The 25348-nt window shown below is 48.4% G+C and overlaps 1 protein-coding gene across 2 annotated transcripts in view; it reads right to left on the reverse strand.

Annotated features, from left to right (window-relative positions):
* DRC11 (dynein regulatory complex subunit 11) overlaps positions 1 to 1869 on the reverse strand; it is a 149919-nt gene extending 148050 nt beyond the window's left edge. For both annotated transcript variants that reach the window (XM_076006077.1, XM_012754502.3), the window contains exon 1: positions 1605 to 1869. In XM_076006077.1, coding sequence (XP_075862192.1) covers positions 1605 to 1615 — 11 coding nt within the window. In that variant the 5' untranslated portion in view covers positions 1616 to 1869. The remainder of the gene's footprint in view (positions 1 to 1604) is intronic.
* Positions 1870 to 25348: the final 23479 nt, after the last annotated feature.

A 25348-nucleotide genomic window follows, 5' to 3' on the forward strand; every position in this document is an offset into this window, starting at 1 on the left:
GATTGTTATTTCTACAGCTTGGCAGCTTTCCTATAACTGGGGGGTGGGGTGGGAGAGAAAAACTTGACTATTTAGATATACTACGTACTTCCCTAGGAAATCTAAATATTGCAAAATGGGAATTCTCTCCCAGTTATTCACACACAATAAAACCTTCCAATTCTTCCAATATTATCTAGTTATGATACTTTTCTCTGAACAATCCCTCTGCCTTCTTGCTTTAAGGAAGGCCTGGCCCTGCCCTAAGCCCTTTTGGTGGAGGCTCTGTTCCCCCAGAGCCTTTCTGCCCCCCGGCTGTGGGGCCAGGTCAAGGGGCGTCCTTGTCTTCATTGCACCTCCATACCGCCGTCCCGCCCTCCCCCAACACTCCCCAGCTCTGAATCCTGTTTTGTCTGGATGCTGTCAGCACAGCCCCTCAACCGCCACCTTCTTCCATCTACCGTCATCTGCCCAGGCCCCCACCTGGCACCGTCCTACCTGTTCCTGCCGCTGCATGCCGGGCCTCTGTATCTAAAGCCATCACCAAGGACACCACCTACTTCTCCCTCCTCCTCCTCTTATGTTGTCATCCAGGTTTCATTGCCACTGGGCCAGCCCTTTGGCATACAAACCTGCTATTGTTATTGTGTCCCTATTGTAAAAGCGAATCTGTCTCCGGACCCACTTCCCCTGCCACTAGCTACCAACCTATTTCCTTTCCTTTGCAGCAAGCTCCTTTAGAAAGTTCGCTGCGCTCACCGTCTACGATTTCTCTCCTCCTGTGCTCACCCGAACCAATCTTCCTGTCCCATCACCTCACTGCATCAGGTCCTGTCCAGGTCACTGCTGACTCCACGGTGCCCAACAGGTGCTTCAAACTCAACCGGTCCCCAACCGACATCCTGATCTCCCTTCCCTCCCCAAATGTGGCAAGCTCCTAAGCTCCCCGCTCCCGCTTCCTGGCCTAGAAAATAGGGTTAGGAACAGTGCGAGTGCAGGCCTGGCACCACGCGCCTGCTGTCTGAGCGACTTCACCTCCTCGTACCTGTGTCCTCCTCACCTGTGGGACGGAAACGACAACAGTACCAGCCCCCAGGTTACAGCGCTGCTGTGGGGATGAACACAGCTGCTGGGACGGCGCCCACGCGGAGCCAGCACCGGGACGCGAGTCTGACACTGCCACCGGGAAGGCCGGACGCGCTGTCCGTGTGTCCGTGCGCCGGCCGGCGGTGCGCACAGGGCCGGGCTAGGGCCACACCCTCTTCAGCACCGCCACACCTGGCTGCCCGCGCCACGGGGATGCTCCCTCGAGATCTCTCCAGACTGAGGTGTGGGGAGCTGGCACGAACGAGCAACGCGAAAGCGGACACACGGACCCCTGGGCGCGCTGGGCCGGCGGGGGCGCACGCCCAGGGCGCGGTGCGCGGGGCAGGGCAGCCCTGAGGGCGCTCTGCTCCTGACCACCGCCGACCTGAGTTTGCGAAAGGGAAGAGGGAGGAGTGGAGGGAAGGCAGCAGAAAGGGGGAGGAGGGGCCGGAGAAAACGGGAAGGCCAGAAGCAAGGTGAGCCGCCTTCCGGCTCTGCTGAGGGGCCCGGCCCAGGGCTGCGGCTGGGGCCCCACTTACGCGTTCGACATGGCTGGCTACTTTCCCTCTTTCCCTCGCCCGCTGGGAAACTCTTCCGCTGCCCTCCGAAGGGCCGCTGGCTGCAGGGGTGCGGGCTCCGCCAGGGGCGCCCGGGGGCCGAGGGGCACTCCTCTGGGGGCGGGCGGGGGCCGGGGCACCCCCTCGGGGAGAGGCGGCAGTCGCAGGCGCTTCGCCGGCCCGGAGCGCGCAGGCCCTGAGAGGAGGGTTCGAGTCCGCGTCGCTCCCGGGCTCCGCACCGCGCTCCGGCCTCTCGGGGGCGCGAGGCGTCCCTAGCAACCGAGACGCCGCGCCTGCGCAGTGCCGTTCCGCTCCGGGGCCGCGCGCTCCCCGCCGCCCCCCACGCACGCTACGCGCCTGCGCCGCCGCCGGCGCCCGTTTCCATGGCAACCGCGCGCGGCGCCCGGGCCGCGCCTCCCGGCTGAGGGAGGAGGCTGAGGAGGGAGGCCCGGGGCCGGCGCGCCGGGCGGGCTGTGTCCCCGCTGCCCCGTCGGGCCCAGAGCCTTGCACAAGGCCGTCGGCGGGGCGGGCACAGCGGCCGTGCCCTGCGCCCAGCGCCTGGGTCGCCGGACGGGCGTGGGGCCGCGGCGGGCGTGGGGCCCATCGCCGTGCCTGTGGCCTCCCGCCGCGGCGGTTCCGGGCGCGCCGGGCCCAGCGCCGTCGGGGCGCGGGGAGGACGCCCGCACGCAGGTGGCGGCTCCGGGCCACACGCCCCCGGCGTCGCTAGCGACGCGAGCCGAGGACGGCCGCAGGCGGGCCGCCCGCCGGGTCGTGGGCAGTCGGGTCAGACACCCCGGCGGCTCGTCTGCGTAGACGCGGGCCAGGGCGGCGCGGCCCCGGTGAGGCCCGTCCCCACCAGCAGGAGGCGCGCGAGCCCCTGCCCGTCCGATGGCTCAGGTGGCAGGGACCCAGGTGACGGGGCCTAGGTGACAAGGGTCCAGGAGGCAGGGGTCCAGGTGACAGGGACCCAGGTGACGGGGGTCCAGGTGACAGGGACCCAGGTGACAGGGGCCCGGGTGACGGGGGTCCAGGTGGCAGGGACCCAGGTGACGGGGGCCCAGGTGACGGGGCCCAGGTGACAAGGGTCCAAGAGGCAGGGGTCCAGGTGACGGGGCCCAGGTGACGGGAGCACCGGTGGCAGGGGCCCAGATGACAGGGGTCCAGGTGACAGGGACCCAGGTGACGGGGGTCCAGGTAACGGGGGTCCAGGTGACAGGGACCCAGGTGACAGGGGCCCGGGTGACGGGGGTCCAGGTGGCAGGGACCCAGATGACGGGGGCCCAGGTGACGGGGGTCCGGGTGACGGGAGTCCAGGTGGCAGGGACCCAGGTGACGGGGGCCCAGGTGATGGGGGTCCAGGTGACAGGGGCCAGACTGGCAGCGCAGGGCCCCTCCACAGCAGGAGACGGAGCTGCAGACGCTAGCACAGCTTTGCAGGACACGTCCAGGGAAGGTTCCAGCCGCTGACAGTGCAACCGCCCTGGCAGGGACGGGGAAGATGCTGCTGATGCCCCCCCCTCCCCCGGGGCCTAGGGCAGTCCCTGCGCCTCCTGTGTTCTGCTCCGTCCTCCTTGATCCCACTGAATCCCATCCCGGAGTCCCATCCTGCCCTGCCTCAGTCGGTTGTTTCTCTTCTTACATGAAAACACGGAGTCTATTTCGTTTAGTAACAATTCTTTGTGCTCTGCCAGACATCTGAGGTCCAAATCATTCCTCTGGCTCACCTTTCTAGTCATTTCCTCTAAATTGTTCTGGATCTCTTCCGCAGTGACTATGTTTTGTCCTACATACTTGTTTTATTTCATTTAAAATGTAAATGTCTTTGCACTGACTGCCGGGTATCTGGGAGAATTCATCTCTCAGCCTTTTTGATACGCATAGAGTCAGTAGGGCAAGTGTCATCTGTTGGTGCCCGTTCTGTGCAAACGCCCAGTGCTCAACACGGTGCACTAGAAAAAGGTAACTCTGATATGCATTCAGGAATTCACATCTTGGAATAGAGTAGAAGACACAAAGGTAGGTGATTAAATGCCACAGCACACAAAGTCCTCTGGAAGTTTAGAAAAGAGAAGAGTCACTTTGCCTTGCGAAAGCAGAAGGCAGTAGGATTAGAGCTGACTACGTAAAGGATGAGTGGGGCTTTGGACAGAGGAAGTAGGAGGAGAACATTATGGGCAGAAGAAACAACATGGACAAAGGTATAGAAGCAGTATATGTACAGGGATCTGTTCATTTGATAGCTGATATTTCCATTTTCCCCCGGAATAGGTCTGTCTCTATAGACCCAGGCCAGATAGTATATGTTCTCAGTAGCAGGCAGAGAAATTTGGACTGAATTTTATGGCTACTCCAGTACTACTGAGGTTTATTGGAGCAGGAGAATTGCCATGACCATGAGTCAGGGGACCAATTAAAAGACAGGAAGTACAAATCAGTGGATAAACAAAATGTAGTACATGCATAAATGTGACAACATTCAGCCGTAGAAAGAATGAAGTTTTGACACAGGCTACAACCTTGAAAACATTATTCTGAGTAAAGTAAGCCAGACACACAAAATAACAAATTTTGTATGATTACACTTAACACGAAATGTCTAGACAAATTCATAGAGACAGAAAGTCAATTAGAGGTTACCAGGGGGTGGGGGAAGGAGAGAATGGGGAGTTAATGGTTTAAGGAGTACAGAATTTCTGTTTGGGGTGATGAAAAATTTTGGAAATACAGTGGTGATGGTTGCACATCGTGGATATAGTTAATACCGCTGCATTGTACACTTGCAATGGTTAAAATGGCAATTTCTGTATCTCACACAGGCCCTGACAGTGGTTGAATTCTTTGATTAAGGAAACTAAAATGACTTTTCTGAATAGAGACTTAGAATGGGGGAGAGAGTATAAAATCTTGAGAAAGTATAATTCACAGGATATGCAGTGTGACTCGGAGAGGGAAAGTCCGCAGTGCTGGTGAGGTTGCAGTAGGCCGCTGGGAGGTGGTGTTGGGGAAGGAGGGTGCTGAAGAACCGAGGGGCTGGCGTGGCTGGGTATAGACACTTGGTGAAGCTTGGGGAAGGAGAGAAGACAAGAAAACGTGTTGTCAGGGATATGGGAAGGTGCTGTAAGTTAGAGAGATGTGAACTTATATTTAGGACAAATGGAAAGAAAGAATGTGGAGTGGTAGTCTTTCGACAAATGCATTTCGTTTTTAAACCGTGGTCTAGAAGCACTCCTCTTCTGCAATATAATTCGCATTGACGTCTCTTTGTACTCACCATCCTTCTTTCTTTTCCAGAACCCCCAGTACTCCACCTGTGTTCTCACACCGTACAGAGGCCCTTCCTGAGGATTTTGGTGATGTGATCTAGCCCTTAATGAACCAGTTGGAGTAAAGTGGCACAGTGCAGTTTTGGTAAATCTTGGCAAGTTTCCCACAACACCCAAGATACACGCCAGGACAGCGGCACATCTCTGCTTATAGCCCAGGCTCAGCAGGGAGTTACCAGTACCATGTTGTGCCCTTTTCTTCCTGTGCCCAGTTGTAGATTTCCCAAAGCTCCCCCGAGTCAGTGGATCATGCTTATCAGTCTGTAGAGCACAGGATGTTGCTTATTCTCCTTTAATGCTTTAATTACTCCATTGACACTCTGAAATAGGTTACAGTGTAATCAGGCAAATTATAAGCCAGTGGTTGACTTGGAAATAAAAACTGTGCCTTTAATTACTATGAGAAAAATTGTGGTCAGTTGGAACAACCAGTCTGGAGTCTTCCATTTTCTAACAGTGCAATTTGAATCAACCCTAGTAACATTCCCGAACCTCAGTCTATCTCCTTACAATGGGAAAAAGACCCCCTGTGTCACTCAAAGCGTGTTGTGTCTGTCACCTGGAATGGTCCTAAATTGCCACGTGCTAGGAAACAGGGTGTGTGACCTCGTGCGCTTGGTATCTGGAGGATCATCTGACTCACATGGTTTAGATTCGGGAGATTCCGTTCATAAAGTATGCTCTGAACGCTCAGTGCCGGTAGCATTGTAGGCCACCCTCCTCATATTCCTTGCTGAGTCCATGGTGAAGGAACTGAGTCCTCCAAAGATGGTTCTACCTCTTCGTGTAATGAGTCTGCCACGGGAGCTGTCCCTGAGTGTGAGTGCCGGAGTTGGAGAGCAGTGACTACTGTGCTCCCACCGCGAGGTGGTGGGCACTTCTAGGCGCAGTGAAAAGGAAGTGGAAGTTTCCGGTTGACTTTGATTCAGCTCCAACACGTTCTTCAGGTAGGCCTACAGAGCTGCGGAGACTGAAGTCAGGAGAGATGAAAGTGAAGAGGTGGAAAGTTCACATTGAGTTTGAAGGCCTTCTTCTCTAAACTTAGATGTAAGGAACATTTTCTGTGCTTCCAAGTATAAAGTGTCATTCTACATAAGAGGTGGATTTTAAAATGTCAGATATTAAGCCGTCTGCTGTAGCATGTCACTTTTTATGTCTGATGTTATGACTGTACAAAAAGACACTGATGAAATGCTGAGCTTGTTACATTTGCATATAGGACTGGGACTGAATGGAGTATATGGGTTTCACTAGTTCATAATCATTAAAAGTAAACATTGGTAGAACCCTCGACTTAACATTTCAAGATCTGATATCCACAGTTTTTGGCTTTTTCTGAGCAGGCCCCAAGGTCCATGGCGTGTTATAATTTGGGGCAGCTCTACTTCTCTCAGAGGATTGTTACGAGGATTAAATGAAGCACGTATGCAAAGCGCTCAGCATGAATTTGAACCAACACGCTGCTGTGTGGCAGGTAGTCCCTTAACCTACCGGGGGGCGGGGGGGGGGGAGGGTCGTGTCTAGGTGTCTGCTCCAAATCCACACCTTAATCAGCAGTATTCCTAATTTTGGGGTTCACAGAAATCCCAAGTGTCAAAGACCTGTTTCATACAGGTTATTCAGTTGAGAGCTCATAACATAGATGTTGCTTTCAGAATAATGATAATTACAAACTCCTACAACAGCTGGTATCACCATTCCCAAACAGCAAAAAGTTTCAGCTGTGAATCTTGGCTTCTCTCCAGTCTGTTACAGTAATGTATCTTAGTGTATTTTGGACGGGAAATGGGTCTGATTTGATAGATTTTGTTGAGAATATGCTAGTAAACTAATTTAAAGGGGATATGAGCAATCTGAGCATTGCATTCTGGATGGAGTTCCAAAGAAAATCATCTTACAAACACCAAGGCCATTTTACGTCAAGTAAACATCACTTCCACTGGGAAATGAGTGTGAATGTGTGTGTGTTTTTCTTATGAGCTTCCTCTATTATCTATTAATAAAACTGCCCAGTACGAGAAAAATAGAAAAAGGAACTAGCCAGAGGCAGGATATTTTTTTTTTTTAATTATTGTCCTGTTTTTTTCACAAACATCGAGGCAGCTTTTGTAACCCAGATGTAGGGAGGCCCCTTTCTCAATTGTTTTAACACCTGCTGTCTACTAAAATGAACACGATTTCCACCAACCATTGATAAATTCAGCCTTAAGCCTGCCTCAAAAAGGACAGTTTCCTATATTTTGATAATACTTCTGAATAAGTAACATGTGTTAGTCCAATTTCGGTTTTATTTTATTTTTTCTATTATTTGGCTCTCTTATCCCCTCTCTTCTTATTTGTTTTCACAAGCTTATAATAAAACAATAGTTTTTGGCACCAAGGGTAGAGGGCTCATTACAAATAACAGTTGCATTGTGCATAGAACAAAAGTGATACATTTGGTCATTAAATGAGACATATTTAAAGACTTGACTTGCCAATGGCCCTGACCACATCAGCAAGATGTAGTTTAAGAGCAAAGAAGTAATTTACTTAATCTATTAATTCGTCATAGAGCACCACCAGACTTAATAGAAATATAATCTGGGTTTAAAAAAGAACCTGGCAGGAGGCTGGTAAGGTTTTTCACATGTTCATTCCTCCCTCCATCTGTCTGCCGGAGGTCGGTCCGCTTGTCCTTGTCTGCTTACTCTTTCCCCTGAGGGCAGCACTTCTCAGACACGGCGCGGCCTGTACCAGGGTTGGGAGAGCAGCCGGGCTCATGGCAGGCACAGCAGAGCCAGGCCTCGTCTGCAGGACGTCCCGAAGGTGTCTGGCTGGTTCAGGTAACCAGTGCAGTGTGTCGTCATGAGGGGGGTTTAACTATTAAAGCCATTTTGGGCGTTTGCCTGCCTAACGTACTATCAGGGAGTTGTTTACTTAGGATTTTCATGCTAGGAAAATTGTTCCACACTTTTTGGTTGTCCTAATGTATGAAATGCAGATAAAAATGATAATAGCTATAACTTTCAAACTACTTTTTATTAAAGAATAATACGTGCAGAAAAAGTGGGCAGCTCTTTAGCATACATCTCAATGAATTGTGACAGTTTGAAAGCACCCACGTAGCAAGTACACAGGTCACGGCCCAGAAGAAAGGCAGAGTCCTGGAAGCTCTCCTTGTGTCTCCTCCTAAACACACCTGTCTCTTCTTCCCAAAGGAGACACTAACACCAAAGATTACTTTTTTTTTTTTTTAATAAAGGAAGACTTTACATATTAACTGTATATAGATGGAACTACACAGTGTGTACAGCTGACCTTTGAACAATGTGGGGTTAGGGGCACCGACCCTCACACAGCCGAGAATCCGAGAGTAACTTTTGACTCCCCCTAAACTTCACTGCTAATAGCTTACTGTTGACTAGTAGCCTTACTGATAGCATAAACAGTTAACACATATTTTGTATATGTGTTACTATATATACTGTATTCTCATAATAAAACTAGAAAAAAGAAAATTAGTAAGAAAACCATGAAGAAGAGAAAATATATTTACTCTTCATTAAATGGAACTGGATCATCACAAACCATGTCATTCTCGTCTTCCTGTTGAGTAGGCTGAGGAGGAAGAGGAAGGGTAGGTCTTGTTGTCTCAAGGGTGGCAGAAGTGGAAGAAAACCCATGTGTGAGTGGACCCGCGAAGTCCAAACCTGTGCTGCTCAAGGGTCAGTGGTGTTCTTTTGTCTTGAGCATCTTCTGACCTACCTGTGATTGTGAGAATCACTCACGTTGGTGCATGTAAATGTAGGTGGTTTTCGTTGCTGTGTCGATCCACATATGAACGGATCGCGGCTTTTCCATTCCACAGTTGATGGACAGGTGGGTTGCTTGCAGGCCTGGGTTGTTATGAATAATGCTCTTGGGATCATTCGCATACGTATCTTTTAGTACACATGCGTGCTCCTTGCTGGACCATAGGGTGCGTGTATGTTCAACTTCGGTAGACACAAAAAAGTTTTCCAAAGTGGCTGTACCAATATTTTCTTCGATTTTACCAATAAGAGTTCTGGTTGTTCCACACATTTACCAACACCTGGTATTTTCTTTTTCTTTCTTCTTCTTCTTCTTCTTTTTTTTTTTTTTTAAGAATTGTAGTATTATGATCTCATTGTGGCTTTAATCCGCATTTCTCTGATGAGTAATGGCACTGAGATCCTTTTCATATATGGCTCTGGCCATTTGGATATCCTTGTTTTGTGAAGTGCTTATGGAAATCTTTTGGCCAAATTTTATTGAATTGTCTTTTTATTACTATTTTGTAGAAGGTTATTTATGTACTATGACACAAGTCTACGCTGAATAAATTTATTGAAAATATTTCCTCCCATCCTATGGTTTGCCTTTTCTCTTTTTAAATGACGTCTTCTAATGAACAGTTTCCTAATTTTAATGAAATCTATACTTTCTTTTTTTTTTTTTTTTGAGACAGAATCTCGCTTTGTTGCCCAGGCTAGAGTGAGTGCCATGGTGTCAGCCTAGCTCAGAGCAACCTCAAACTCCTAGCCTCAAGCGATCCTCCTGCCTCAGCCTTCTGAGTAGCAGGCATGCGCCACCATGCCCAGCTAATTTTTTGTATATATTTTTAGTTGGCCAATTAATTTCTATTTATAGTAGAGGCGGGGTCTCGCTCTTGCTCAGGCTGGTTTCGAACTCCTGAACTCGAGCAATCCACCCGCCTCGGCCTCCCAGAGAGCTAGGATTACAGGCGTGAGCCACTGCCCGGCCGAAATCTATACTTTCTTAACCACTGTGGCTATTGACAATAGTCAATAGCCACAGATGAACATGCATAGCCGAGCGTCAAGTATAGTCAACAGCCACAGATGAACATGCACAGCGACTTTAGCTGACAGCCATGATATGACTTTTCTAATATTTCATTTATCAAAATAAAATTGTGAACATTAAAAAATAACATAATAAAAACATATATGCATATGTTACCTATTCTGATTTACAAGTAAAGCTGCCTGTAAAGTAAAACAAGCTTTCAGTGCTTTAAAGCTTTCCTCATCGCACAAGAGCAAAACGGATTCGTCGTCAATGCATAGCACAGACTATTGTGCAGACTATGAGTGCTGGTTGTGGGTGAGGTTTAACAGCTGGACAGCGCCGTGCCTAAGTGGTTGAGATTAGTGCATTTTTGTTATCCTGTTTAAGAATTTTTTTTTGCATATGTAAAGGTAATGAAAATATTCTTCTATGTTATGTTCAAGAAGCTTCATCATTTTACCTTTCACATTTAGATCTATACTCTATCTAGAATTAAGTTTTCTATAAGGGTAAAGTAGGGATTGGATTTTTTTCTTTTTTTCCTATATGAACATTCACATCAGCCAGCACTATTTATAAAAAGGACCCTGTGGTACTTTTGTCGTAAGTGAAGTGTCCATTGTGTGTAGGACATTATCTCTGAAGTGCTCTTCTGCACTTTTGGATAATCATATGATATTCTTCTTTATTCTGTTAATTTGGTGAGGTCCATGGATTGATTTTTGTATGCATATCTGGGATAAACTGAATGTGATGGGTTATCCTCATTCTACACTATGCAATGTCATATGCTAAGATAGGGTTGGAGATTTCTGCACCTATATTCATGAAGAATATTATCCCGTAATTTTCTTTCTTTTGATATCTGTGTCAGATTTTGTCATCAAGGTTATGTTGACCTCACAAAGTAAATTAGGAAGTGTTCCTTTCTCCTGTATTTTCTAAGATTTTCTGTAAGACTGGGATTTTCTTCCTTAAATGTGTGATAGAAGGCCTCTGGGCTTGAAATTTTCTTTGTGTACGGTTTTTATAAAGAAGTCGATGTCTGTAATAGCTACAGCACTGTTCAGATTTTCCAATTCTTAGTTTTGGTAAGTTGTGTATTTCAGGTAATTTGGTTATTTTGTATAAGCTGTAGAATTTATTATTTTAAACTGTTCATAATATTCCACATTATTCTTTTAATATCTGTAGGATCTGTGGTGATAGCTCCTTTGTCACTCCTGATATTTGTAATTTATGTTCTCTCACTTTTCTCCCTTGACTGATCTTGCCAGGGGTTTATCATTTTTTATTAATATTTTCAGAGAGGCAACCTTTGTTTTGATTAATATTATCGTCTGTCTCCTGTATCTACTGGTGCATAACATTATCCCAGAACTCAGGGACTCTAAGCAGTACCCATTTATTAGCTTGCCGTGTCTGTCGGGCGGAACCTGGCGCAGCTCAGTGGCGCCCGGCCCTGAGGGCTCTCTCCAGGCTTCCACCAAGGCGAGGGCTGCTGCTGTGTTACACCGGAAGGCCCGGTGGAGGGAGGGCCTCCCTCCAACCTCACTCGTGTGGCCGTCGCCAGGATTCAGTTCCTCCTGAGCTTGTGGACCGAGGAATCCGATTCTTTGTTGGCAGTTGGCTGGAGGGTCTCCTCGCTTTTCCACACTGGCGTCTCCGTGTGGCAGCTCGCACCGTGGTGGCGGACTCCCCCACAGTGAGTAAGCCGGGGATCCCGAGGGGGCGAGGCGAAACCAGGGTCTGTCTTTAGCCTGATCTCGGGAGCGCTAGCACGGCACTGCTGCGTTTTCCTTCTCCCAGGCTCTGCACCACCTAATGTCTGAAAGTGCCTGAACGACAGGTCATCCACAAATCTGATCCAGTTATGCGATTGTTCACGACAGGAGGGCAGAGCCAATACCGGTTCATTCATCCAGGCTGGATGGAACCTCTGAACAGGTTCAGGTGTCCTGGCAGTCTAAACCCAGCACAGAGGCCTTGACCCTGTCCTCACGCACCGGCCAGTGTGCCAGTCTGTGATGATCATTTACCAAATCAAACCTTTAAGTCAATTTGTTGTAAAATGCAAGGGTTTGTGGAAAGAATAAGATACTGTTTTCCACAGAACCAGAAGTCAGGGTGAGATTACCTTTATTCCTGCTTTTCCAAGGTGTTGGATGAATTATAAAAGGGCTGCACTAGGATCACCTAGGGTCAATTTTCCTTTTTCTGTGATTTGGAGGTTCTAATACAATTAAACGATGGCAATGGATATAGAATTCAGGCAGAGAAAAACAGAGAAAATAAATGGTCAGATGTGTGGGGGGGAAGCCAAAAGAAGGAGAAATGGATAAAAATCATAGAAGATGCGCTCTGTATTGATCTTCCATTGCCATGTAACTGATGACCACACACTCAGTGACCTAAACAGTACCCGTTGAGTATCTCACACTTTATGTGGGTCAGAAGCCCAAGCACGGCTTAGGCGGTTCCCTGCTCAAGGTCTTGCAAGGCTGAATTAGAGGGTAGGCCAGGCTGTGTCCCTTTCCAGAGCCCTGGGTCCTTCCGTAGGCTCATCCCGGCTATTGACAGGACTCAGTTCCCTGCAGCTGTGGGACTCCTGGTTGCCCCTGCAGGTCCCAGGCCCATAGCCCTCTCCCAGCATGGCAGCTCTCTCCTCCAAAGCCAGCTGGGGAACCTCTCTCTAGTCAACCTGCTAAGACAGCCGAGTCTTATCAAGGAGGTGACCATCTGTGCCCGTCCACCCACACTCCAGGGGAGGATTTTACAGGCATATCCACCACGGGTGGGAATCTTGATGGCCTCCTTAGAATTCTGCCTGATCTATAAAATCAGGTGGCTTAAAATAAACTCCTTTGGCTAATAAAGAAAATAATTAATAGGCATTATTTGGGAGCTAGGTCTCCTAATGGCCATTGTCTGTCAAGTGGAGACGTTATACAAAACCTGTCTGCTCCGTGGGTTGTTGCAGGCTGGCTTGGTCATGCCTGTGAAAAGCCTGTGCACAGTGGACACTGCTCTGCAAGGGGGAGGGGATGAGAGTACTCTGTGTGTGCGTGCGTATGTGCATATGCAGCGTGAATATGTGTGCACGGATGTGTGCGTGCGTGTGCGTGTGCATGTGTGCACACCCATGAAGTGAAATATTCCACATCAGTTGCCTCATTCTTTATGACTCTCCCCCCCTCCCCCGCCCAGAGTATCCCCTGCCCAACTCCCATTGAACCCTTGCTATTCGTCGGTTCTTAACACATCCCACCTGGTCCCGTACATTGGTCTCCCTTATCCAAGGTTCTGCTTTCTGTGGCTTCAGTTACCCATGGTCAACGATAGTCAGAAAATATTAAATGGGAAATTCCAGAAATAAATAATCCATAAGTCTCAAATTGCACACCGTTCTGAGTAGCGTGATGGGATCTCAAGCTGTCCCCTGCCGTCCCACCTGGGACGTGAGTCACCCAGCGTATCCACGCTGTGGATACTACCTGCCTCTTAGTCATCCCCCTTGTCTGCTCCTGACATCCGTCCACATTGTCTCGGCTCGTGGTCCAGGATTACCCCAAACAGATGATCCTTCTGATGCATCATCGGTCAGTAGTACCCTAACGCTGCGTCGCGATGCCTTTGTCGTTCTCCTACATCACGGAGGTGCTTTATCAAGTCTATGCATCACAAGAAGAAAGGTGAGTCCAGTACAATAAGATATTTTAAGAGAGAGAGACCACATTCATACAACTTTTATTATAATATATTGTTATAATTATTCCATTAGTAGTTATTGTTGTTATTCTCTTGCTGTGTCTAATTGATATTCAACTGTGTCGTAGGCACATGCAAAGGAGAAAGCATTGTATATACGGGGTTCAGTGCTATTTGAGGTTTCAGGCTTCCATGGGGTGGCTTGGAACGTATCCCCTGTGCATAAAAAGGGACTATTGTAATTTCTTTTGTACTTTATTTCTATTCCTCACCCATTCATAACCTTTCCAGTTGCAGAGTTTGTACCTTAATCATTTTTGCATTCCCTTTAATTTCATGAATAAATGGAGGGAAATGAATCCACCATAAATATGACCTATCATACGGCTGGGTCCGGTCACCACGTAGCAGGAGGGGCCTGGTAAGCAGATCTTGCCTGGTTCCTTCGCCAGGCAGTTACGGAGCACCTGCATTTAATCCAGAAAAATGTCACCTAAGTGGAGCTCCCCTGCGGCCTCTACCTTTTAGAGACGCTTCTCTGTTAAAATACTCCAAATGGCAGTATGTGAGGCTTTCATAATGGCACAAAATACTGTTTTGAATGACTTTTTTCCCTTATTGTAAAAAAAACAAAAATAAAAAGGCACTAACCACACCGAACATACCAATACTTTAAAAGCTGACAGTAATGACTGGTGGCCTGCAGGGTGGCCTGCACGGTGACCTGCACTGGCTCCTTGCGGCTGACTGCATAGGTGGAGGCAAACCCGGCCTGGGACGTTTTCTGGCAAAACCGAGGGGTGCGGGGGTGGGGGTGGGGGGGAAGGCAACAAAGCCCTGGCTGCCTTCTCGGGCTCCTGAGAGCCGGCAGGAAGGCTCGCTGCTCATGGCATAAAGTAAACACCAGCGGTGGGCAGCATAAATCTTCTGGGTGAAGGAATTATTAGTGGCACGTTGACCTGGTACGGACTGTGGCCAGTTGAGAGGCGTTATTGATGGCGTTGCTCATTCTCCAGGCGCAGAAGAGGGCCGCCTTTGACGTAAATGTAAACACGCCAGGCACGCTCTCAATAACAATTGTCAGCCACGGCCCGGCTTCCACTAGAATTCCCCCTTGGTCCGGCTCTTTGACACCATACTTAAGACTAAACACGCACGGTGAATTCTAACAACGTCGAGGGCTTGGAATCTCAGGCCATCTGTCAGACGAAGGCCGCTTCTCATCCGCTCGGTGAGAGATCAACCCAAACGAGCGCCAGGACCGCCGCATGTTTCCTTTCCCCAGATCGAAGGCCTCTTCCTAGCAAAGGACATTTCAGTTCCCTTTCTTCTCCCCACCCCGAGGCCTTTCACTGACCCACGTGTCCCCGGCCGGGGCCTGCGCGCGAGCTCTTTCGGTTCTGCGGCCGACACGGAGCCCGTTCTCCCGCGCGGCTCTTCCTTCCTTCCCTCGCCTGTGTCCCAGACGGTCTTCAAAGGCCAGAGTCCCACTGTTTGCCCCGACCTCTCCCACCAGCCCTGACCCCGGCCACCTCTCCCTCATCTCAACTCCTGCAGGCTTGTTTATTTCTTTTAGGCCGTGAATAGCAGACAAACCCAGCTCAAATTGGCTGGGGGAAGAGATGCTTGTTGGCCTGCAAACACGACACAGCTCATTCTGCCTCCCTGCTAAGCCGCGCCCGGGGCTCTGTTCTTTTTCTCGCAGACGCTAGAACCTCATTCTCTGTGACCAGATCTGCGGTCCCTGTGTGGTGGCAAAGCCAGGACATTTCTCCAGCTTACCTCAGGTCAGACATGTTTCTGCTAAAATCAGATAATTTAAAGCGTTATGGGACCTGCAATATTTCCATTTGGATTCCCTCCTTCCCTCCTTCCCTCTCTCCCTCCCTCCCTCCCTTCCTTCCTTCCTTCCTTCCTTCCTTCCTTCCTTCCTTCCTTCCTTCCTTCCTTCCTTCCTTCCTTCCTTCCTTCCTTCCTTCCCTTCCTCTTTCCTTCCCTTCCTCTTTCCTTCCCTTCCTCTTTCCTTCCCTCCCTTCTTCTCTCTCTCTCTCTCCCCTGTGTCTGAATAAACAGATCTTGTCCCATGTGTGAGTGGAAGGTCTGAGTATTAGAGCACCTTTTCTGTTTTCCTGGGCCTTCAGAAGTGCGCTAGTGATTTATTATATGTTATCAACAACTGAAAATAATAATAATTGATGGGCAATAAGTACTTTTACTGCTTATGGCAAATGAAAATGTTTGACTTTGAAGTGTAATAAATACTGCATTTCTTTAAGGAGGCTCTAATCTCATGTTGAATTGACTTACTAGAGTGTGCTTTGAGCTTCTCATCTCCGAATTGTCCTCGAACTGTGTCGTCTACTCACGTGGGCACAGGGCTCTTAACAGGCATGAGTGTGACGACTGCACAGCAACAACTGGGAAGAGCACTTGCAATCTAGAACACACAAACACACCTGCGCTTGACTTGTAAAATCCTTGTCACTGGGTTCATTCAAAACCTGAGATATGTGATCTTTTCATGTATTTGCAGTATAGCCTCTGATGCGTGGTCATGATTGCAGGAGACAAGAATTCCGCTTGCTGAAATTTTTAGAAATATTCACTTTGATGAAGTGAGATCGAGATTCAAAGCATTTGTCAAAATATTAATACTATTTCCCCATGCAACCAGAAAACTAGAACTGAGAGCCACAGTTCAGGTAAACAAAACCATTCTTTTTCTAAAATGAAAAAAAACATCTTTATCAAATAAACTTAGTTTGAGTGGCAAGGGCAGAATGGTTGGTGTTTTGTGCTTTCTTTGAGTTCTAGAAATCTGAGGGAGCACCTGTCCTTCACTGTCCCTCTGTTCTGATGAGATGGGCCTTCCTCGTGCTGGAGCCTGTTCTGCGCTTGGCCTGTGGCCCTCTCCAAGAAGAGAGGGAAGGAAACAAAGGTAAGTAGAGAAAATAAGAAAATAATAATAATAAAAAAGAGAGCAAGATGGCAGACTCACATCCCACCACGTCAATCGCTGCTCTATGTGCAGACGGTCTGTCCCAGACTAGAAGGTCTCTGGCGTCTCCACCCACTGGGCCCAGGGAGGGCATCTGGGGCCATGCCTGCAATCTGTGTTTTGATTTGTGTTTTCTCCAGAAAGAAAAGCCCCGAGTCCCTGCGGACACACTCACTGCCCCACTGCCCTTCTCACCTCGCCAGTGTGCACCTGTAGAGACAGCCGGGCCTGGGCCGTGGCCTGAAAAGCCACGAGGCTATATGAAAGGCAAATGACTGCACGTCAAGTCGCTAATCATTCCTAAACAAGGTGGAACTATTATTTCATACGCTGCTTCCTACCAGATCTCATATACACATTGCCATCTGTTACTACTCGAAAATTCTCAACTCTTTCATTTTTCTAATAGAATCTTCTCAATACAGGATTTCTATCATGTAGAGTAATTACTGATTCTCAACGCTGAATATTAAGCACATAAATCAAAAGTGGGTAGATCCTGGTTTTTCTCTTAAGAGAAAATATAATACGTAAATAAAAGCCAGGCTGTAAAACAATAGTGAGATTGCTTAGAAAGTTCCAGAGTGTTCGTCGGAGAAGATGGCGGAACCTGCAGCAGTACCCAGGGACTCCGTCTCCCCAGTTTCTCCACTGATACCTGTCAGAGCGTTTGAACCCTTTCAACAAATGACGGGTCTGACTCACATCAGGCATTCATAGGATGCTCTTCTGCAATGCATACCACAGACACGGATCCATAAACAGCTCTCAAAGGTAGCATCAGACAGGCCTAGCAGTCGGACTCCCACTAGGGAGACGTCACATTAAAACACATAGAGTAAATACCCGTATTACATCAACATCCACAGATTGATAAGAAGTACTTCAAGTAGTCAGTATATGAATAGGCAGGATTGTGAGTAAACAGTGTCATAAGAATACATACAATTAGTAAATAAGATGAAAATTACAATTAGTAAAATAAGATGACCTCTGATTACTCCCACGAGTAATCAGAGGTCATAATTACCGTCCCCCACCATGGGGAGTGATTTAGGATACTATGATCTCTTTGCTTCCTTCTGGGAATTTCTCCTGAGGGGGACAACATCTGCCTGTATGAATTTATTTTTGGTAAAGAAGTTCAATCCAATACCAGGAGAACAACCAAATAAATTGTGGCATCAGCCCTAACACAGTCATTATACAGTAAATTTGGAAGACTATTGGCAACATGAACATAACCATACCAGAATTGCAAGTTGAAGGTACAAAGAGCAATCAGAACGGGTTCTGAGACACGGGAACATCTCCAAATCGTCCACACGTGTAAACAAGAGAACAGCCTGTGTAACACTGGGCTTGTCTCTCTCTAGCTCTCCACACAGCTTCCGAATACGACAAGAATCCGGACACATCTGTGGAAAGGGACAGCGGGAGGTCGATTTAGAAGAGAGACACAGCTGCCGGGAAGCCCAGGCAGAAGCGTGCAGGGCGTGGAATCCCGAGCGGCTTGCACTTGCTCAGGTATTCTCCGCCAGCGCGCACGCATGTTTCAAAAGCACAGAACCAGGAGAGAAGGCCTCCTTGCACAATTTGCTGCTCCTCGCTGGTCCGTGGGCGGTGGGTGTCTGTGCCACAGCTCTGGTGGTGCAGGTGTGGGTGAAGGTTCACCCTGAGCCGGGGCCAGCGCCGCCCCAGGCCGAGATCACGAAAGCACCCTGTCAGCACTCTCAGACGCCCCGTGGCTTCCTTCCGCACGGCCTCCTCGCTGTTGCATTGTCTCCCTTCTTTGAAGTCGAAGGGCTCTTACTCCCAGCCCCCCACTCCGGCCTCCCAAGCTGCCTCCAGAGATCAGCTGCAAACAGGGCGGGGAGCTTAAGCGCTGCGTGCGATAGGCAGGGGCGTCTCGGGGCAAACACACCTGGCCACTCGGAGACCATGCTCCCGGGTGTCCACTGGCCGTCTTCTCATTCGCTGTCACCCTCAGCACCTTCGCAGGCCGGCTGCCCAGAGGCATTGCACGCAGGGGAGCAGATGTCCGCAGCTGCGTGTGAGCCACGGCCGCACGGAGAGAGCGCGCTCCATGAGGACGGCGGGCCCCTGCGAGGAGGGTCGCACACCCCACAAAGGGCATCCTCGTGTTTGGGTGCTGGTCCCCAAGCCAGCCTCTGATCACCTTTTGAGTGTTACCCATTGGCTCTGCCCTCGCTGCCAGCACGCAGGGTGGCGCCGGATCTGCGCGGCCCCATGTTACCACCTGTCTCTGTGCCGCTGAAGAGTCTCCGGGCCAGAGCTGAGTCCGGTGGTTGTTCCCGTTGCCGCGTCTCAGATCGGGTTCCCGAAGTAAACCCTAAGACAAGGAATCGAGTTGTAAGTAGGGATCTGGTTGAAATCGAGTTATCTGGGAGGGGATCCCAGAAAGCACGTCTGAAGGGAGGGAAACTGAGCCGGGAAGGAGAAAGAAGCCAACAGAGCGTGCGTTTTCCGGCAGCTTCCCACAGCACGGCTTGGCGGTTGCAATGTCATTTAGTCCTCGCTGCAGACCCCAAGGTGCTCACTGTTATTATCCCCGTATACAGATGAGGACACAGATCTCAGGGAGACCAAGGGCCCTGCCCCCGGCCTTGCGGGGGTGGCATGGGGCAGGGGGTGGGGGTGGGGTCCACGCTACCTCTCTGGGCCAGGGCAGCTCAGCCCTGCCCCTCCTGTGCCAAACCTCTCACCACCGCCGGGCAAGCATGCCACCACCTGGCCGAGTAACACTGAGGCGAGGGTGCCACCATTCGTGATTAATTCCAGGAACGCCGGGGGTGGGAGACCCAAACTGCAACCTGGGACAGGGAGAATGGAGGAGGGTGAGGCCAACCCCTCGGGCTGCCCGCCTCGGCTCTGAGGGCCGTTAATCTAGGTTCCATGAAGGAGCTTAGGATGGCGTCCAGACCTTTCGAAATGGCCTATAAATTTATGTGCCCGTGGGAGTATACGCTCTTTTCTTGGAAGCAGGTTCATAATTTTTATTAGAATCTTAACAGTCCCTGACCCCCAAGTTTTAACACCACCTCTCCACTGGCCCATCCCAGTGCGAATGCCGCAGGTGCGGGGCCCCGGACTGTCTCTGGACACAGGGGACCTGGACACCCATCCTTCCGCGTGGGTACAGCCCACGGGCCTCGCTTCTTTCCACGGCCTACTTTTAATCTTCTGTTTTCATCGTTTTGCTACTACTATTTATGAGCCAGGGTGAGCACCTTTCTGCAGGGAACTGGAGGGAGGGACAGCACACACCAGCTTCGTGGTCGACATGCTCCCTTCCGTCATCTTTACTCTCTGCACTCTCGCCAAGAGCTATTCTTTCCTTACCAAATCCAGTTTTCTTTCTTCCACTAACACAAATTCATGCTCTTTCAAGCAAGTGAATGTGCTTCGTTTAGGCCATCCCCCTTGCAGATTATACCTTTTTTCATTGCCAGGCTAAGGAAATAAAAATAAACTATTAAGAAAGTGTTTATGTTGAAAGTAGGTATTCTAAAAAGAATAGTTCTTTTAAAAACAATTCCCAAAACAACTCTTAACAAGTTTTGATTCAAAGAGTTGCCCCCCCCCCCCAGTGTGAAAAGCATTATAAATGGGCCGGACTCTCCCCTTCCCTTGTGCAAGGTGGTTAATATCAGGGCACGTTCCACCTGGTATTTGACTTCTTGGAAACTTGCTAAACATCTTGTGCAGCTGTAATCCCTTCCTTGATTAACTGTGATTGAGTGTGTTCTGCAGAGTAACAGGCGCTTTAGATGTCTCCGGAAAAGAAAAGCAGAACAAATTACCAAAATAAAACAGCAACACAATGAGGACATATTTTCGCAATGTGAAATACTAAAAACATGATCAAAAGGACCCACCTGAGCCAGACATTGGGCTCTGTCTGTGGCCACAAGGAAGCCACGTCCCCTTGCCGGGTGTGGGCCCCCTACTGTGACCTTGGAGGACAGCCAGACTCGCAGTCCTCCACCTCCTATGGAAGAATCAAGGGCAAGACTGGCTCCCAGTGTGGAAAGGGGCTGTGTGCTAGAACGGGCCGGCTCAGAGCTCGCTTTCTAACTTCTGAGAAGCAGCTGGGGTAAGACCAGGCCCGGTGGCATCTTGGTCATGGATGCCCCACTCATAGAAAGCCAGCAGGAAACTATGGTTCGGCTCAGGGCAGGGCTGCCAGATAAAATGCAGACCACCTAGTTAAATTTGCATTTCAGATGCACGACGAATAACTTTTCAGTAGAAGTATGTCCCGTGCATGCATGTGTCATGCGTGTCCCGGATATTGCATGGGACATACTTAGCCTAAAAAAAATTATTTGTGGTTTATCTGAAATTGGAACTTAACTCAGCATCCTGTATTTTTATTTGCTTAACCTGGCAACCCTAGCTCGGGGCAAAGCAAGCCTGGACAGGTTGCGTCAACTCGTCTTTCTGGGCACGGAATCCTTATGGCGCTCGCAGGTTCTGAAACTTCTGAAACATGGAGTCATGCGGTGCGCGGCCTTTTTGCATCTCACTGCCTCTACTCGGTACTTGATTTTGAGATTCATCCCTGCTGTTGCCTCATCACCGTTTGTTCCTTTTCATAATTGAGTAATATTCTCTTGTATGAAAATACTGCAGTTTATCCATCCACTTGATAAGCTTTTGTGTTATTTCCAGTCCTTGTCTATTAGGAATAGTTCTGACGTGCATCTGTGAGTTTTGATATATGAGTTGTGTGTGTGTGTACATATATTTCCATTTTCTTGGGTAAATGCCTAAGAGTAGAATTGCTGGGTCTTATTATAATAAGTGTATGTTAGCTTTATAAGAAACTACAAAACTGTTTTCCAAAATGGTTGCTCCATTTTCCCATTTCTCTGATAATAATTAAATTGAGAATCTTTTCATTTGCTTAATGGCCATCTGTGAATCTAAACAAGTTGTGAGTTCAAGTCTTTTGCCCATTTTTTTATTAGGTTGTTGTCTTTTTGTTGAGTTATATACTTCTTTCCATATTCAGGACGCTAGTCTTTTTCCAGTATTTTCTTTCGGTCTGTGACTTGCCTCTTCATTTTTACGGGTGTCTTTTGAAAAGCAGCAGGTTTTACTTTTGATCAAATCTAAGTTATCAGTTTTTTTCATTAATGTTCAGTGCTTTTCATGTTCTAAGAAATCTTTGCCTACCTCAAGGCTGGAAGGCAATTTTGCCCTATAAAAGTCATAGAATTTAATCTTTTATTAACACATTTAAGTCTATGATCCATTCAGTGTGTGGATTTTAGTGTATGGTCAAAGTAAAGGTTGAGGTTCATTTTTTTTTCCATGTGATTATCCACATTTTTCCAATTCCAGTTATTGATGTGACTACTCTTTTTCTCATTGAATTACGTTGGTGCCTTTGTGGGAAATTAATTGATCCTGTATGTGTGTGCCTGTTTTTAGAATCTATTCTGCTCCATTGATTTATGTGTCTATCTTTATGCAATTTAACAGTCTTGATTATTGTAGCTTTATGGTGAGTAATTCAATCACTCGTGTGCAGGTACCTATACCAGATGACTCTACTTTCTGGTGGAACCTAAGCAGACACAACTGGGGACACATTATTATTGTGCAGTTCTTTGTCTACATCTCTGTGTGTTTATATCTGGCCTTTATTAACCTGGATCTTTCCTGACCCTGTCTCCTGACTGATATGCACAAAGTATTGACATTGGCTATCATTATATGGTATCATTATAGAAAATAGATAGTTTTCCCTCTTCCTCTCTGCAATATTTTTTTCTTTACAGCATATAAAAGTGAAAATTGTTGAAAGTTCTTAAAAGTAAAGTTTGCTTTGCATTTTTAATTTCTTAACTTTCAGTCTTTTTCTACTTTGGCTGCAAAAACGTTACCGCCACAGACAAATGCCAGTGTTATGTACTAATCCCAGCAGTTTCAGCCTTTTTTTTTCTTCCCACAGAACATGTGGTAAGTAAAATGCCCCTTGTCTGACATACTCCTATGGCCTTATTCAGATTTCTGAGCAATTCCCCTGTGCAATATTAGAAATTCCACCTCTTCTTCTCTTGCTCAGAAATGTGCATGTAAATAAAAATAACTGAGTCACCTTATCATAGGGAAAATGTGTATTTATTTTTAAATGGCCACCACTTTTGTGCTTGGTACTTAATTGTGAATAAACAGGTTGCTTTTGCCCCAGTACCCAGGAGAGATCTGCTGCCCTGTGTTTTGTGTGACTCAACACGGCACCACGTATATAGCAGGGACTCAATACTTGTAGAGCAGACATACAAATAAGCAACGGGATGACCCTCTCAGTGATGCAAATCAAGGCCCAACAAGCGATGTGCTGCAGCCAGCTCACAACGGCTCGTGAGAGCTGATTGAGCTCGTCTCTTCCCAGCTCCACGATTAGTGATAACCTGTTGGGAGTTTGCAGTCAGCCAAGATGGGAGTATTTACACTACGGAAATTGGCAAGAGCTACAAGTTACGGCCTTTTTTTTTTTTTTTCTCTTCCAATCAGTGGATCATCAAACATTTAGCTGCATATTGCTGGGAGCCACATTTCTGCTGGTGGAAAGGCGAGGCAGGGACTGAGTTGTCATAATCTGCGGCTTTTGTCTGGAGAAAGGCAGGGCTCGCACCATCTCGCTGTGGCAGACAGACTTGCCTGAGCACACTGCATTAATTTGCAGGATCGTGCAGAGCGCTGAGGTGGAATCCAGCTAAAGCAGCGCCTTGCAGCCAGTCTCCAGAGAGGCCCTTGGAGACAGCGGCCAGTCCGTGGGCGAGGCCTGTGGGGGCGCTCTGGGCTGCGCTGCCCCACCCACGTCCACAGCGGCCTTCGTGCCACTCACCCCAGCATCTGCAGGAGACAAGGATCCCTTGTTTTCAAAATTGCTACGCCTCTTTATAGAGAGGCGCACTGTCTGAAACAAAAGAGCTGGGGAATCTCCCAGCTCGCTTTAGCTCAATAACGGTGCTGCAGCATTTGGACTACCTCCCGGGTCTTTCACACCACCCAGCCAAATTGGCAGCACGAAACTTACAATCCTATTTACACGTGTTATGGGTTAGGAAGGAGTGGTATAGATTTTGTTCTAAACGGCATGGTGGTATTTCAAAAGAAGTTGCATTTCAGTTTGAATTAAGTTTACATATGACTAAGAAAGGATATGACAGTTCTTATAAACAGTGTAAACCCTAAAGGAAAGCAATATTGATCTGGGACATCACTCATGTATGAGGATCCAATATGGAATTTTCCCCCTTCATTTTGAGAAGGTTTTGTAGAAACTCGGGCATTCCATAACTCCCAGTACATCGTGCCATTGTTTCCATTTCCTTTGCGGGCCATTGAGTTATCCATTAGTTGCGATTTGTCCAGTATCTACTGTATGCAGGCTCTGTGATAAATATTGAGGTTACAATGAATACGGCTCTTGCCCTCCAGGAGTACAACCCTATTGTGGGAGACAGAGAAATAAAGCAATGCCTGCATGGTACAATCAAGGCTTTGCCAAACCTAAAGAGAAGTCAGGGAATCTTTCTGGCCCAGGTGCTACTTGGATTGCAAAAACAACAAGTGAGTTTTTCTGGCTGACAAGGAAAGGAGGTTACTTCAGGCAGCGGCAAACGAGGGTACAAGGGAGGGAGCCTTTTGCTTCTGGATCTCACTGGGCTCACGGGCGTGAGGGTCCGTGCCAGGCCCCACTGTGGATGAACGGGGTTCGTGTTCTGTGGACCACTGGAAATGGTGTGCAGCAGGCTATCAAAGCGAAACCACTTTGCCCAGTTTCAACAGATACCCAAGAAAATGGTTGCCATGGTCCAGAGTGAAGTTTGAGGCCACCTGGCAGGAAGTGGTGAAAATAAAAGCAGTTTTATTACTCTTAAGCCTTCACCCATGATGAGATTGTAGAAAAGATCTTGGAGATAAAGAGAAGATTTTGAGAGAGTTATGGCTGTGTCGTGGGTTCTAATCCTACCCCAGGGGAGCCTCTGGATAAATGTTCCCTATGGGAAAGAGCCATGAAGCTCCCACCCTGCCAGGCAGATGCCCAGCCTGCGGGGGGCATAGGTGGCAAGGAGGTGACACTATAAGTGACATTGCATGTTTTGATGGAGTCATCACCCTGCATGTTTTAAGTACGGATTTGGATGGGCACTCTTATTACCTAAAGGTGACCAGAATACGGATGGAACACGACCTAAATGTCACCCAAGGGCAGGAGGAGATGCAGCCACCCAGTATACATTTGAAGGCATGGTGGATCCAAAAGAAATCACCACCTGTATCCATGAACCGTGCTTGTTTAACGACGTAGTGGTTACAGACATGTGCAATTCTTCCTTCTGTATATCCTTAGGCAGAAAGGGCCAAGGATGCAGAGAGGTTTTAAGCACTGCTACAGACCGTGTGAGGCCATTCAGTTGTGTTATGGTTGTCACGCCATCAACTTGGAGGTTTTAGTGACTTCCTTTGGGAGCAGGTGGCCTGGTGGGGGGAATGCCTCGAGGTCTGGGGCGGAGGGCCCAGCAGGGGCTGCGGCAGGTGTACAGCTCGAGACGTGGGCTGTGGGGCTGAGAGCAGCCCATGGAGGCGCCGGGAAGACGGAATCAGTGGGAGCGGACTGGGCAGACGTTGGGTAAGAAGGGGACGGAGGAGTGGAGGCGATTCCCAGGGTCTGGATTGAGCAACTTGAGGGATCGTGGTTGTATAGAGCTGAGCATCGGAGGGGGGAGACGATTGGCTCAGGCCAGGCTTTTGAGGAAGGAGCAAATAAAGGTCAGGTGCTAGGGAGAGAGAAGCGGGCTAGATATGGGAGAAAGTAGAGACATGGGGCGTGGGCAACT

This window comes from Microcebus murinus, chromosome 8, assembly GCF_040939455.1.
Source record: "Microcebus murinus isolate Inina chromosome 8, M.murinus_Inina_mat1.0, whole genome shotgun sequence".
Classification (NCBI taxonomy): domain Eukaryota; kingdom Metazoa; phylum Chordata; class Mammalia; order Primates; family Cheirogaleidae; genus Microcebus; species Microcebus murinus.